Consider the following 15,708-nt stretch of genomic DNA (forward strand, 5'->3'; position numbering starts at 1 on the left):
GGGATACAAAGCCCCAGATTCCAGTTGAATTGTCACAAGGGTAACTTTTGACAAGCCTGTCATTTGCCCATTTTCTCTTCTGACCCAGTGGTACTCTCGGAGATCAGAGGGGAAAGAAGGATTAATGTCATTGTGCACAGATGAATACACAGTTTCTTTAAGAAAGAGATTCCACTTGTTGGAGTTGACTGGGCAACACAAGCCCTCAGCACCACTGTGCCTTGCACCGCTCCCATCTATAACCAGAGCTCCTGAGCACCCACCTTGGAATTTAGCCTCTCTCTCCTTGTGCAGATAAACCATAGTCTAGCAGCACAGGCCAGAGGGAAGGGCTGTGGCATTTCTGTGAGGGCAGAAACAGCTGTTTATCACCAGTTTTAGTCAAGCTCCGTGTTTGTGTCCCGTGGGATATCTGATGTGTGGTTGTTGGTGCTAGGATGTGTGTATGGGAAAGAGCTCTGTGTGTGTGATTGTGTATGTGTGCACACACATGCGTGTGTCTCGTTTTTAGGCCTGGGCTAGGGTTTGAAACTAGAGCTGCAGGCATGTAAGTCAGGTGCGTTGCTAATTGCCACAGCCCCCACCCTGCTGCATATTTGTCTTGATATAAACTCTTTGTTTCGAGAGAAGAGGTCAGGGGTTCACGTCAGAAGCCACAGTGTTGCTGGAACCAGACAGAACCAGAACTTTGCTGTCTACTCAGCTTCGGAAGGCATGAGCTCCTGCGTGAGTGTGGAGCAGTCATATTGTGTGTGATTCTGACTCTGTCTCTTTTGCATTCCAAGCACCGGCTGTGTATTGGGAGCTGGACTCGCCCTGTCCCTCATGAGCCACAGCAGCCACACGGAGTCACGAGTTCATGTGGCAGCATCTCTGCGGAAGCTGTCTACCTACCTAGATGACAGTGCTAGCCAGAGCAGGACGTTTCAGGAGGTAGGACGCGGGGTCATCTCGCCCTGCTCAGCTGTCTTCTGCTTTCTCATTGCTGCTGCTCTTTTTGCCTTAGAGTTTAGTAACCCTCAAACTGAAAATTTCAGTTACAGGTACAAATAGGCAGAAAATCAAAATGGCAAGCCACCTATATTACATCACGAGGCCTCCAAATTGTACTTAGACTTAAATGTGGTGTAGGAGATGAAACCACTGGAGAACACAGAAACCCCCAGCAGCATCACGCCAGCACTCCCCAAGAACTGCAGCTTCTGGGGACTAACTTGAGGGTTTTCAGAACTGTCCTCAAGTGAAATGTAACTTTTAAACAAGTCAGAAACAAGCTTAAGAAACGACAAATAAATGCCTACTAGTATGAAAAATTATCGAGGAAATTCCCTTTACCATATTCGGTAAAAAGGCTTATTTTCCACCCTGGTGTGGCAGAAAAAGATGCAAAGACTTGGTGTGACACCATTGCCGTGTGTGACCCATGTTTAGCAGGGATGCTTTAGGTGTGCGGCATGTCTTCTCTGTTGTGCCCAGGTAAAGCTGAACTGCCTGCTCCTGCCTATGGGAGGGGCAGGGATGACCTTGTGGCCGGGCCAGATTCTCCCTCTCATTAGAGCAGATTCTCTTTTCTCCCAGCCTGCCCACAAGCTATTGATGGGTACATAATGGCTGTTGTGTTTCCCTGCTCAGCTCCTCTGCTTTCAGCAGTGCGACTTGTTGAATTGGGGAATTTCTTTGTGGCCCAGAGAGTTGAAGTTTTGTTCTAGGTATGCACTGCATTTCCAGTTTAAAGTAGTGTGGAGCGTGATTTACAAATGTGTGTGCATACATATATATGTGTATATATATAGTGTGCGTTTGTGGGTGTGTGTGTGTGTCGAAGAAAGAACAATTTGATTAATCAACAAAGACAAGGTTATTGTACAGATGCTTTTGTCTGCTGTGATGTTTTGATTAATAAATCCTCCAGCAAGTGGTTTTGCCCATCCTCAGATGTTTTATATCTGGCTTCTTCCTTGGAAGCTACTTGTATTTTTATGCGTCAGCCAGCACTGGGAGTTGAACAGCATCATATGAAAGGGTTTGATGGTGAACATGGGAGGTAGCAAGAAGGGGTCTGCAGAAACTGGCTTTCTCAAACTGACCCCGCTGATGGAATTTTAGAAGATGCCGAAGTATTACCTCTGCTCCCTTTATCGGTTTTTATTTATTTATTTGTTCTTATATCCATTCGTTTACTTACTAAGTTTCACACCTATACAATGGCAACCACAAAAAACAGAGCAGAAACAAGTCCTCTCAGTTTTACATAATTCATCTAACTCCCAAGCCTGCATTCCTGTTCACTGATGCTCTCAGGCCCCCGCAGGGAATTGCAGCACAGCTGTGTTTCACGTCTTTCCTGTTCTTTCCTGTGAGTCTGGAGTGGAGTGCACGGCACGTTTTAGTTGATAAAGATCTAATTCCTTATGGTGTTGACATTACTGTGGTGGCATCAGGCTGCAAGCAACTTTGGTTTGGAGACGGAAGACCCACATTTGAGTCCTGGTTTCCTCTCATAACTATTTGCATTTGAGCCCCCAAATCCTATCTAAAATGATCCCCATCTTGACCCCGTTATAAAACAGAATATAAGTCACACAGCAAACTGTTAGCCAGTCTGGAGTATCTATATCTAAATTCAGCTCTTCTGGGGAATTTGGCAGATGAGCGATAGCACCTAAGCCAAGGTCTTTGATTTTGCCTGCGAGCAAACATTTTTTCTGCTGTGTTTTCTTCTTAGGTCCTTGCCTATACTCTCAGCTGTGTGTGTACATCGGCGTTCAGTGCTGGCATTATTGAGGCTGTGGAGGCTGAAGATATTATGAGCAAGCTTCAGCTGTTGGTAGAGAGCAACCAGCAGGTCGGCACACGTGCTCTGATGAATTCTCCCCTTGAGTTTCATGCTGCTGTTGCATGCTGCCTTCTAGTTACTTAGACTGGTGTGGACTCTGTTGTATCTAGAACTGGTGAAAAGTCTGATAACTCCTTGCTGTCACTGTTGTAGCCAGCAGCCACTGGCTACCAGATGCCTTTCTCACGTTTTATCTCTCAGCTTCTGTGGACGTTTGGCTGAAAATATAATGATTTCTTTTTTAGATGTTGAGACAGAGTCTAGCTCTCACTGAACTAGAACTCGGTATGTAGATCAGGCTGGCCTTCAACTCATAGAGATCTGCTTGGCTCTGCCTTCAAATGCTGTAATTGAAAGTGTGCACCACCATGTGCGGCTTCATTGTGGTGTTTTTCTCTTTCTCAGATCATTACTCTGTATCCATAAAATATCCAGTATGTGCTAGCATGAGATGCAGGAGAAGCAAGGAGCTGTAAGGGGGAAGGGATTTAAGTTTATAGGAGCTGGTCTTCCTGTAAGTGTTCAGAATATGTTCTGCAATAACAACGTCAGGAGTGCTCATACACTGCATGTGTTGTGGCGTGTTTTTTTTGTTTTTTTTTTTGTTTGTTTGTTTTTTTGCTTAGGAGGGGATTTTAACCTTGGGTGGTGAACCTCGGGCTTTTCACACATACCTTGTTCTGAGAATTTAGAGCTACTGAGCTATCAATTGACAGGACAGAATTGTTCTTCTAAGATAAACTACACACAGCAGCAGAATTCCTTAAAGTAAGACTCTGTTTCCAAAGTCCACATCGAACTTTGGGATAGGAACTTTAGAAATGCTTGTTTTGCTCTGTGTATTATAAATGTTCTATATGAGTCCTTACCTATATATATTTTTCCCTTTGCCCCTATTTTTATTTGTACCAGACTTCAGGCTTTGCACTGGCATTAGGAAATCTGGTTCATGGTTTGTCTGTGTGTGGACATGGAAAAGCTGAAGACTTGGGCAACAGACTCCTCCCCAACTGGATTAAGGTTGTCCTGGCAGAGGTAAGAGTCACGTGTATACTGTTAAATAATTTAAAGGAAAAATAGCTGATTGATTGGATTCCTTATATGAACTGCTAAGATATATAGCCTAACAATAAATGAAGAGGTAATTTCAAGTGAAAATGGCATCTATACCTTTAGTCCCTTCTAAGTACAGTCAACCATTACAGGTTGTCTTATTTTTTAAAAATTGGCTACTTGATAGGGCTTTACTTGTAAAACAATATTATGGTATTCTGGACAAATAGAACCAAAAAACGCCACCTATGATATAACAGCTTTAGTATGTTTTTTTGTTTTAGTCTGCTGTTATTTCATGGTCAGTTATTAATTGCCAGTTGTATTGACCCTATACATTTGTCTATTGTTATTTCATGGTCAGTTATTAGTTGTCAGTTGTATTGACCCTATACATTTGTCTATTGTTATTTCATGGTCAGTTATTAATTATTATTTGTATTGACCCTATACATTTGTCTGTTGTTATTTCATGGTCAGTTATTAATTGTCAGTTGTATTGACCCTATGCATTTGTTATAATTTCAGTCACTGACCTTGCTGTGCGCAGCAACTTATATAGATATCACACCCAAGGTGTGCTTTGCCGTTAACTGTTTCAATTCTTGGTTTGCAGGGTTCCTCCACCATGCTCTGTCTCGCAGCCCTTCATGGTCTGGTAGCGCTGGTAGGCTCAGATGTGGATGTCATGCAGGTAAAGCCAGGAAACCCGAATGCGTACATAACCACAGCAACAGTAGGGTGGCTTTGGCTTAATATCCTAGGGGAAGAGGAGTTTGTGTTCATGGCGATAGTTACTCTGGGTTTTCAGTGCCTTGCTCTGAGAAAAAGTACTCCTGGCTGAGGATTCTTTCTGTAGAGATTGCTCTTTGTTTGGTTTAATTCATAGGAATCAAGCCTCTTAAAGTAGGTACTTTTCATAGACTTTCCTACCCGAGAAAGTAACTGAACCCTAAGAAATTTCAAAATTCACTCATAAGGAATTTCAATTCATATCTATAATATTCAAGTTTAAATCTTTGCAAGTGTTTTATTCTGAAACACTATCCTAGTGGACAGAAGTGTGTGTAAGTATATCACAGTTCTGAATTACACACCTTTGTTCACATAGTAAAACTTTGAGGGACTGCTATGTGCCACCCTGAAAAGGTGCTAAGAAATCAGTGGTAGATAAATCCTGGGCCCTGTCTTTGAGGAGCTTTCCACTTACATGCTTGGAATATATGAGAGCTGATAAATTGTCCCAGTCCTAGATGATGCTCACGTCCTGGCTCATTTCTGCTCACTCTTTCAGCTCAAGTCAGAGGCCATCCAGAGCGCCCATTCTCAAGCAAGACTTAATGAAGTAATTCGAACCTTAACTGAGGTAAGGAGAGGAATTTTCAGCCCCTGGATGGGATACACATCTCTTCCCTTGTTAAATTTTTCATACTGCTTGTCATAGTGTGTCTTACCTGGCAAATGTGAAAGTCTAACAAACATGTTGAGTTCATGGGCATTTCAAGGTAGTGTATAGGCCTGTGTTCATTGACAGATATTCCCTGCTGGGCGGGGGGGGGGAGGAGGGAGGGAGGATACTGACTTTTTTGAGTTAAGTTGTTACTGAATCACCTTAAAATTAAACCTGACCTTGCAAGGGTTATCTAGCTTTTGGGACAAGGACAGATGCATTGTGGGCAAAGGGCAGGGCAGATACCCGGGAAGAATGGTCAGATGGCATTAGTTCAGATGAGAGTTTGTGAGTTAATAATTGTCCTTGTTGCCCTCGTGGAGGCATAGTCATGCTCGTCTGCTTATAAAGCTTTGATTTCTTAAAGCCTTCCGTGACGGCACTGGTTGAGAGACCTGGAGCCAGTGTAGCCACAGTCCTGAGGACACCGCCTGGGCACTGTGTGGCTCCTCCCAAGCACCTCGTCCAAGCGGGGTGTTTATATTGCTATTGCTATTGCTTTCGGGCTTCTCTTTCCCACTTAGCATACTTGTTTTCATTCTAATAAAACATGGCTAATTATAATACCTAGCACATAAAGATGTTTTCATTCATGGTGGAAAAGCATGAATTTCTGGGCAGAGAAAAAATATTTTATATATGTGAATAAGAGTGTGCTCAGAAAAAGAATTCTACTGAAATTTAAGTTGTTAAAACTTGGAAGAACTGGAAATAATTATTTGAAAATGTTCATGAATTATAATAATCAATGATAGAAATTATTTTTTAAAAAGAATGAGTTAAAATTTCTTTCTTTTTTTAGAAATACGTTATTATTAAGAAACTTTCTCTTTTTTTTACTTTTTGATTTTTTTTTCTTTTAAGACAGGATCTCATGTGCTCTAGGCTAGTCTCAAGCTGTGTAGCCTGGAGTGACTCTCAATTCCTGATCCATTCAGGTGCTGGGATTATAGGCATGAGCTACCACACTTAGCATACGCAGTGGTGAAGCTGAACCCGTGCTCTCTTGCACACCAGGCAAATACTCGACCAACTAGTCTCCAGCCCCAATCCTTTTGGAGCTTTCTTTTACCAGTTTTTGAGAGCAGTCTCGCTCAGTGAAGCCCAAGAATATTGCTTGTACTTTCTGCTATAATTGGTTCATTCATTCATTCAGCCACTACTTAACAGCATAAGATTCAGGTCTAGTGTAGGAGACTCATGTTAGCTTCCAGTTATAGAGCTTCTTGTTCTCAAGTAAGCCTCTGATTCCTACAGTGTTAGTGATAGTCTGTGGTGGCCTTTTATTGAATAGAACTTGGATTTTGCCCCATCACCAAACTGCTATGTTTTCATCAATAGGTCATCAATGTCTCGGGGGTGATTGGTCTTCAGTCAAATGCAATATGGCTTCTAGGACATCTTCATCTATCTACTTTGTCTTCAAATCAAAGCAGAACTTCTGGTAAGATTAAAGTCCTGGAACCAGAAGAAGGAATGGCTAACTCGGGTTTCTGCACTTTGTTAAGGGAGTTGGGCATCACAACAATTCCACATGATGGGCATTATGATCTTTATTTTACATCCAAGCAAAATGGAGTACAGAGAGGCCTCCAGACCTACTCCAAGTCATATGGCAGAAAGTGGTGCTTTGATTTAGATTTATTGGCATCCAAACCTCATATTCACTTACACTTCCTCTCTTGACTCCCTTAGAGGACAGTGTAGACATTCAGTCAAGTACATGTATTTGACAAATGAAAAATATGAGGCTCAGAAATATTATATGAGTTATATTAAGAGTTTGTTTAGTGACAGGTCTATAAACAAAGGACCATGTCCTTGAAAGCTTGGAACAGACATTTTATTTTTATAAAAAGTAATGGTGTTATGTTTCATTAAAAATCTCTTTATGCAGAGCTACACAGTGAGACCCTTTCTTAGGAAAAAAAAGTCTCTTTATTTATGACTGGGATTTTTCTGCCCAGTGGCTCTATTAAGGTAATGAGGAAAACACATTCAAAGATATGTACCTCCTTAGGGGTTTCAATCCTAACTCTTCAAATAACAAAGCCCTTCCTATTTGTATCTTTTGATAAAAGCAATAAAAATATTACAGTTCCCATGTGCTTATGCTTGTACTTGGAGATTTTCTGGGAGAAGAACCACCTTAATATATCTGTCCCTTGCTCCTTATAAATGGTATTTTGACCCTCTGGCCCACAGAGGTTTTGAAAGTAAAGATCCATCACTAAAAGTTAGTTTCATGTATTCCTGGCAGGACATCTATGATAGCATAACTATAAATGTGGGCTTCTACAATGTTTGATTCTCTCACTGCCATCACTCTGCAGCTTCAGACAGAGGCCTTTGGTCCACATTTTTTCCAACATGATGAACTTGACAGCTGGAAGCTGTCATATTAATATAGGAAAGGGAATTTAAAAACACCTTATTGGAAACTTTTGCTAGTGTTAGTTTCAAAGGCTGTGGCTCTTACAGTATCCTGGTAAAATAACACATTATGCCAGGCTTTGGGTTTGCGTGTGTGTGTGTGTGTTGTGTGTGTGTGTGCACGCACATGTGCGCACACATGCCAACTTACAGTTGCATTACAGAGCACTTAGTCACACCAAGTAATGGTGAGTCAGCTTACACACGGGTTCTTATGAACAAAATAATTGTGTGTCTGGAAAACACAGCTACTCATTTCTAGTGGAATTTTCCAGCTGAACCATTCATTGCAATGAAACTGTGTCATGAAACCATTATGAGAGACGGGAGGAAAAGGATTTAGGGAACTCTCAAGATTCAGCTTGCAGAGATGTCATTGGCTCACTGGTTCAGGTCAGCAGCCACATCTGGTTCTTTGCACACGTTGATCCCTTAAAGGGCTCTGCCTTCAGAAGGAGATGGTTCTGTTAATCCCGGGTTTTGAATTTCCTTGGTCCATACAGTTGGTGCAGCATTCTAACAAGCCTGTAGGACAGTGCCTATGCTTAGGAGCCCAGCCGGCTCCTCACCTACCCTGAGGAGGTCATTGGATTGGAGTTCATTGTTGTACTAATATACCATGGAGGGAGGTTTTTTTTCCACCACTTCACTGGAGTAACAGCCTGTGTGAGTTTTCTCTTTGCGTCCCTCCTAGGTTTGTCACCATTTTAAGTTTTCCCAGATAGCCTGAGTGATTCCCTGAAGCCAGTCCCTTGGTCTAATAGAATTAGCTGTAGCCACAGGGTCTTGTGCTGACAGTAATGGCATAACCATCTCTGCCTTGTCTTTGGGTTGAGATGGCAGCATGAGATCATTACCTCTTTTTCATTAGCCCTGCCAAGTTCGCTAGTTAATTTGATCATTTTCTGCCTCCACAGTGCCTACTGACTACAGCTATTTGCCCGAAGGCAGTTTTATTAGAGCAGCCATTGGCTTCTTCATTACAGGAGGAAAAAAAGGCAAGTGAGCACTTTTCTTGGATTTTATCATTTTTTCTTAATATTCTGTAAGTTATGTGCCTGAAGCATGCATCTGTAAAATCAAACAAGTCAAGTCTGAAGGGGAGAATGTTGTCTTCTGCTGAACCATCTTCCTGGATGACTAGGAAGCTAATTGCTGTGTAAATATGCAGACTGTGTCTCTTTGTGGGTGGCTCTGTGAAAACTTTGGTCATGTAGAGGTGCACCAAGTGTTCTTCCTGTCTGTCTCAGTGACTTTGGCGTAGATAGAGAAAGCATCCCAGGCCCTGCTGGGAAGTAGCCTTTGTCCCTGACCATGTCTGGTCATTTTGCGTTGCTAGAGTTATGGGCTCTAACTCCTGTTTCTAGCTTGAGTTTTTTTCTTGGCACTCATTTATCATGCCTTGCTTCCTGGGTTGTGGCCATGTTAGAAGACAGCGGTTCAGTGTCTTGGTTTAACTGAAACCAGAGCAGTGCCACGTAAGTTTACTGAAGAGGAGTTCTTTAATGACACAGGCTTCTCCGAGTGAGAGGAAGAAGTGTAGGCTGCTAGCAGTGGATATATCCTGGATCGTGCCAGGGTCATTAATAGAATCGTCTTTTAGTGACGTCCACTTCTTCCGTCCTTCTCTCCTGACTGGGCCAATCAGTGGCTATGTGATAGAAAGACCATTACAATTTAAAAAGAAAATAATATGTTTTTAAGTGAATTAAAATTAAAACTGCAAGAAATCTGGAAGGAGTGATTTGATAACTAAAGTTCATGGAAAATCTTTCCATCAAAGAGAAAGCATTGTTGCTTGATGTATGTCCCCCTGGGAACAGCACTCCGGGAGCTATTTTTTTTTTTTTTTTTAGCCTGGTCCTGTCAGTCTCTAGAGGTGAGGATGCATGCTCTTATTCTAGGGTGAGTTAGCACTGTTTGCTTCTAATTTTTTTCCATGTAAAAATTGACATATGATTATGTCATTGATCTATAAAAGCACTGTTGCATATAGGATGCAAATTAGTTTAATGGTTATATTGCTATGAATTATGTCCTCTTAAAATAGATATAGTAGAGATGTCTTCATTAGGAAGAATTTGAGTTCTTACCGAATAATCATCTGAATTTTCCACAACCAGAATAAATGTTAGCACCATATATTTTTATTGTTGTCCATTGTTAGTTTATAAAATTTAAAAATGATTATAATGTGAGAGACTGTCATGAAAAATGAAGTAATAACTCTGAAGTCAGATAAAAGGCTTCAAAAAAGTTTTTTTTTCTTTTCTAGCAAATAAAATATTTTGGCCTTCCAGATTCTTATTTCTCACCAAAAATAAATTTTCTCCGAATCTTCTGGGGGCTCTTGGCTCACTGTGAAAGGTCTGTGATCCCACAGTGCTGGCTCGCCAGGCAGGCCTCTGCTTGGAGACCCCTCAGGTGGACCTGAGACGCAGTGGGTGGTGAGCCGCCTTGCTGGAAGCTGCTCTACAGCCAGCTGCTGCAGGGTTTAAAATTGCCGTCTTACCAGTTGGATTTTTGGCATTTTCAGGTTGTGGGAGAGGGCTGCCTTCCTGTCAGGTTTACTGACTAGATTCAGAGGAAAATCTATTCAGCCCACACATTACTAATGATGACCCCAGAGGAGTGGGGGCCGTGGGAGGCTGACCTCCGCCTCCAGAGCCCATTTACAAAAACAAAACCAGCCCCTGCTCTGCGGGACTAAAGGGGATGGCCAAGTGCAGAGGTGTACATGCAAACGAGCGCTTTCTTCTCCAGCATGCCCAGCTCATTTGAATTCTAATAACTCCCCTCTGAAGGAGCTTTTGAGTTTAAATGTCTGGATGTCACTCAACAGAGCCCGGTGGGGCTGCTGGTAGGAAGGATGGCAACGTCAGCGAACCCTTTTGAGAAGGAAATGGTTTTTTAGAATAGAACGCATGCTTGGTGCAGGCAGAAGATAGGCCACTTCAGGGATGGCACGGCTTCATCGCCTCTGTGGGTTATTTTTATCTTTAATAACTAACAAGAAAAAAAGTGTGAAGGGTTATATTTGATTCACACATGTGCTGGAATGGGAGCGACATGGAGATTTCAAGCACAGCCCACAAAATCTGAGAGGAACGTGTCAGACTGCTTTCTGAGGCATAGGACTCACCACGCTCTGTAGTCGCACCCTAGTCATGTGTGTGTGAGAGCATCCGTTCCCTCCCAGGGGCCTGCACCCCACTGCCTTACCCAGTCAGTTCTTAAGGAACCCAGTCCCTGGCCTTCATGTCTTTGTTTGCCAGTCTTCTCTGATCTGACCCTGTTGGCCCTTCTATCAGGTTGATTCCTTAACTTTGGTAGTTTTCATTCTCAGTTACTGTGGGATTTCTCAGCTTTGCCAGCCTTGAAGTCTTTGCTCAGAAGTGAGTTCCTCCCAACCTCCCTCCGTCCCTTTCTTTTTTCCTCTTTCTTTCTATACAAGTTCACTATGTAGCAGAGGCTAGTCTTGAACTCACTATTCGGTATTGAACTCCATATGTGCTAAGGCTGGTCTTAAACCCCTGATCCTTCTCACTTCTTCCCCCAAGTGCTGAGATCACAGGCATGTGCCACCCCACCAAGTTCTAATTTTGAGTCTTACAATTTTCTGCCTTTTCTACTCATCCTTCTGATTTTTGATCTTTATGATTTCTCAATTCCATACCATTTCAGACTTCATCAGTATTTATTTTAAATAGAACATTTAAAAACACCTAATAAACATAATAATTCTTTCTGGTGTCAATATTACACTTTTCTGGACTGTTACAGTATAACTGGACCGTTATGTTGTCATTGGAGAATTGGCTAAGGCTTTCTAGGCTCATACTTTATAATAGGCTTTGAAGTTAATAGCATGAAGTGTTACCTGAGGAAAAATATAAATTATGTAGTACAATGAGTGGTATTTCCTCTGATTAACATTGATCAGTGATCTATGCAGATAAGCTGTAGGTTTCTCCACAAATTATATGATTTTGGGGGGATTTCATTTTGGACTGGTGTGAGATTTACATGCTGAGACAGTGTCTAGCGGAATTAGTGAACAGCATACACAGTAATGATAGGTGTTGGTTGCCAACCATGTGCCACTTTTAAATATTTTGAATTATTACTATTTTCCCTATACAGCTCTGAGAACATTACTAGAAGTAAACACATGTGTATGGCACTGATTTAGAAGTGGCATAAGGAAGAAGATAACAACCGAGCAGAATGACTCCTACCTGTAATCCCAGTGCTTGGGCGGCTGAGTCAGAAGGGTCACTCGGTTTTGATGCCACCCTGGGATACATAGTGAGTTCCAGGCTGACCAAAGCTGTAGAATGAGACCCTGTTTCAAAAAACAAAGGGGACTAGAGAGATAACTCAAATGGTTAGGAGTGCTTCCCACTGTTACAGAGGATCCGAGTTTGCATCCTAACACCCACATCAGGCGGCTCACAACTCCAGCCCTAGGAGACCCAACACGCCTTTTGGCCTCCTTGGGCAGCTGAACTCACAGGGCATAGACTCACACACATACACATGAATAAAACAATGCCAAACAAACAGAAAACCAAAAGGAGATTTTCTGGAACATCGACCCTACTGAGATAGTCCATTGTATATCCTTGTCAATGTGCATATGCACTTTATCCATTCAGAAAATATATAATGCCTAACTATCTGATTTTTTAAATTTAATACCTGTTCCTGCGCACAGCAGGCATGGAAGACCTAAAAGCCTAAAAACTAATATAAATCCTTTCTTCTCCACGTTGCTTTTGGTCATGGTGTCTTTCACAGCAACAGAAAGTAATTAGAATGCTATGCTTTGTACTTTTAAGTACTATTTCTCAATTTCACTTTTGCCACTATAAATGACTGTAGAGTATTTCGTCATGGAACAGGCAGGATGGCTTGGTGCGTAAGGCAGCTTAACGCAAAGGAGATGCCCAGAATCTACACAGTAGGACAGAACTAACTCCTGTAATTTGTCCTTTGACCTTTGTATATATATATATATAATAAATAAGCAAATATAATTAATACCTCATTAAGCTGATATATTACAATTAGTCATTCCACTCTGGGTCATTCCTGAAGTTTCTGTATAGTGAAATCTTTATCCAGGTAGGCTTCTCTCTTCTACTGTGGCTTCTCTTGTGGTAAATTCTCAGCAGTTTATTAATAGTGAGCAAGAGTGTGAACATTTGGTAATGAGAAGGACGGCATGACCCTTTTAAATATTTGTGGGGGTGCACACATGCATATATGTGTGTGTATGTGTCTGTCTGTGTATCTGTGTCTGTGTTAGTGTCTGCTGTGTGTGTGGAGTGCCCTGAAGCTGGAGTTCCAGACAGCTCTGAGCTGCCCAGTGTGTGTGTTGGGAGCAGAACTTGGGTCCTCTGGAACAGCTAACTCTCTTACTTACCAAGACACCTCTCTAGACCATGGCATGGCTTCTCAATGCTGCAAAAGGATTATGAACCCTTTCTGAAAATAGAAACCAGTATATCATAAAGGTTAAAATACAGGAGTCAAACTTCCTAAGCTCCTATCCCAATTCCACTTCTTGCACCATATGCAAATTCAGGCTGGCCATCTAACCTTATAGTTATAGTTGTTTCTGTAAAATTGAGAAAATTATTGACTCTTCATTATAGAGATTTTGAAGACTTATTAGTTGGGTTATATAGTAGCGACTAAAGAATGAACAGTTTTCATTATAATATCCTATAATAAAACATTGCAACTTACATTAAAAACGAATGATAGCAACAAAAGTCATTCAGGTATATCATGCCCTAAGTGTGATTTGATTTTCATTTCAGTGTCAGAAGGAATGAACATTTTGTATTCACTCACTATATGAGAGTTTTTAAAATTAATGTTTAGAAGGGATAGAGAGATGGCTTAGCAGTTAAGGTCACTGGCTGCTCTTCCAGAGGTCCTGAGTTCAATTCCCAGCAACCACATAGTGGCTCACAATGATTTATAATGGGATCTTATGCCCTGTTCTGTGTTATGCCATCTTCTGTTATGCAGGCATACATACAAGTAGAGCACTCCTATACATACATAAATAAATCTTTTTTTTTTTAAGAAAAAAAACCCTCTTTAAACATAAGTTGGGCAATGGTGGTGCATGCCTTTAATTCCAACGCTGGAGAAGCATAGGTAGGTGAATCTCTGTGAGTTTGAGCCAAGCCTGGTCTACAGAGCGAGTTTCAGTATAGCTAGGGCTACAGGGAGAAACCCTTTCTTGGAAACAAACAAACAGCTTTGATTGTTTTTTCAAAGTAACTTTGTCATGTGTGGTGGTTTGGAAGAAAGTGACCCACAGAGGAAGTGGCTCTATTAGGAGGTGTGACTGTTGGAGTGGGTGTGACCTTGTTGGAGGAAGTGTGTCAATGTGGAGGCGGGCTGTGAGGTTTCATATATGTTCAAGCCACGCCCAGTGTCTCAGTTTATTTCCTGTTCCCTTGAAGTCAAGATGTAGGACACTTGGCCACTTCTCTAGCACCATGTCTGCCTGCAGGCTACTATGCTTCACCATGATGATGCCGGACTAAACCACTGAGAATGTAAGCCACCCCAATTAGATGTTTCCCCTTTAGAGCAGGTGCTGTGGTCATGGTGTTTTTTTTCACACCAATAGAAACCCCAACTAAGACATTATGGTTTGTGTGTATGCGTGTGAGTGCAGCACATGTGTGTGCAGGCCTCTTTGTTAGTCTCTTCTCTCCTTCCACTGTGGATCCTGGGATCAAATGCAGGTTAGCAGGTTTGAGTGGTAAGCACTTTTAACCACTGAACCATCTCTTTGTTCCAGAATTTTTTACTTAATGTTTGTACTTGTTTACATTTTATTTTACAAAAAAAAACCCAAACAAACAAAAAACAGGAAAATTACAAACTGCCTCTCTCCACTAACTATAAGAAAAAACTTTACTATTCCTTTCACCCAGAATCAACCATTTAAACTTCACTAAACTCCCAGTGAGGACTGTCGTAGCAAAGTCTAAGGGGGAGTGCTTGTTAGTTATCACTAATCCATTAATGCACCTTGCCTAAATTGTTGCTATGAGGCCGGGAGATAGGTCAGATAGCCCGGTTTTTGTTCTGTTTTGTTCTCAGAGAATAATATTTAGAAGCCAAGGTCTGGGCACACAGCTTTTTTCCTGGGTTAATTGTCACTGCTTCCAGGAATGTTCTCTTTCTTTCTTTTATATCTTGCCTATTTCTGCATCACATATGCGTTTATCTGTGTTTAAGCTGTCTCTATGTCCACAAATTCACACCTTATATCTAGTTCTAATTCAGCACCATTCTATTTCTCTCTCTCTCCACATTTACAGTTCTGTGTTCTGGTCTGTAGGTATCCTGGCTCATTATTCTCAGCCTGTTTGCTCATTCGATCAGTCCACCTGGATGTAACTAATTGGGCCACAGCCCTACTAGGTTCCCTTCCTCTCTAGGTTCTGACCTCTGCTGGCTGCCACTCTGCTTGGTGGTCTTCCTGGTACAAGGGCTTAGGATGTTCTTGGGTTTTGGTAACTCTGAGTGTTGTTGAGGTGTCTGCTCTTAAGATAGAGTACTCTACCAGCTTTTAGTATCTGATATGTCAGAATCAATTCTTTTCAACAACTGTATTGATTGTAGTTTCTGGTCAGGGGCAAAGCATTTGGTACTTCCCACAAACAGACCATTCTGTAATGATGTCTGCCTGAATTCTCCATGGACTTCATCCTTTCCATATTGATCTGACATCTTTTATTCTTGTGAGCAAAGATTGAACCTTCAATGATATCTTCTGATTAGATCTGATTTCCCATCTCATGCCTCCCTATATTCATGTTTTACATATGTGGCGTTGTTTACATGATTATTTATACTTCTTTGTTTCAAGTCTGCCTTTCTCATTGGACTATAATTTCTT

The 15,708-nt window shown here is 41.6% G+C and overlaps 1 protein-coding gene across 3 annotated transcripts in view; it reads left to right on the forward strand.

Moving 5' to 3' along the window:
* The window catches only part of Focad (focadhesin), a 290,677-nt gene that overhangs the window by 248,528 nt on the left and 26,441 nt on the right, over positions 1–15,708 (forward strand). For all 3 annotated transcript variants that reach the window (XM_005352710.3, XM_026781891.1, XM_026781889.1), the window contains exons 29-35: positions 786–933; positions 2,726–2,845; positions 3,749–3,871; positions 4,506–4,583; positions 5,184–5,255; positions 6,681–6,783; positions 8,690–8,770. In XM_005352710.3, coding sequence (XP_005352767.1) covers positions 786–933; positions 2,726–2,845; positions 3,749–3,871; positions 4,506–4,583; positions 5,184–5,255; positions 6,681–6,783; positions 8,690–8,770 — 725 coding nt within the window. The remainder of the gene's footprint in view (positions 1–785; positions 934–2,725; positions 2,846–3,748; positions 3,872–4,505; positions 4,584–5,183; positions 5,256–6,680; positions 6,784–8,689; positions 8,771–15,708) is intronic.

The sequence above is a fragment of the Microtus ochrogaster genome, chromosome 10 (genome assembly GCF_000317375.1).
Source record: "Microtus ochrogaster isolate Prairie Vole_2 chromosome 10, MicOch1.0, whole genome shotgun sequence".
Classification (NCBI taxonomy): Eukaryota; Metazoa; Chordata; class Mammalia; order Rodentia; family Cricetidae; genus Microtus; species Microtus ochrogaster.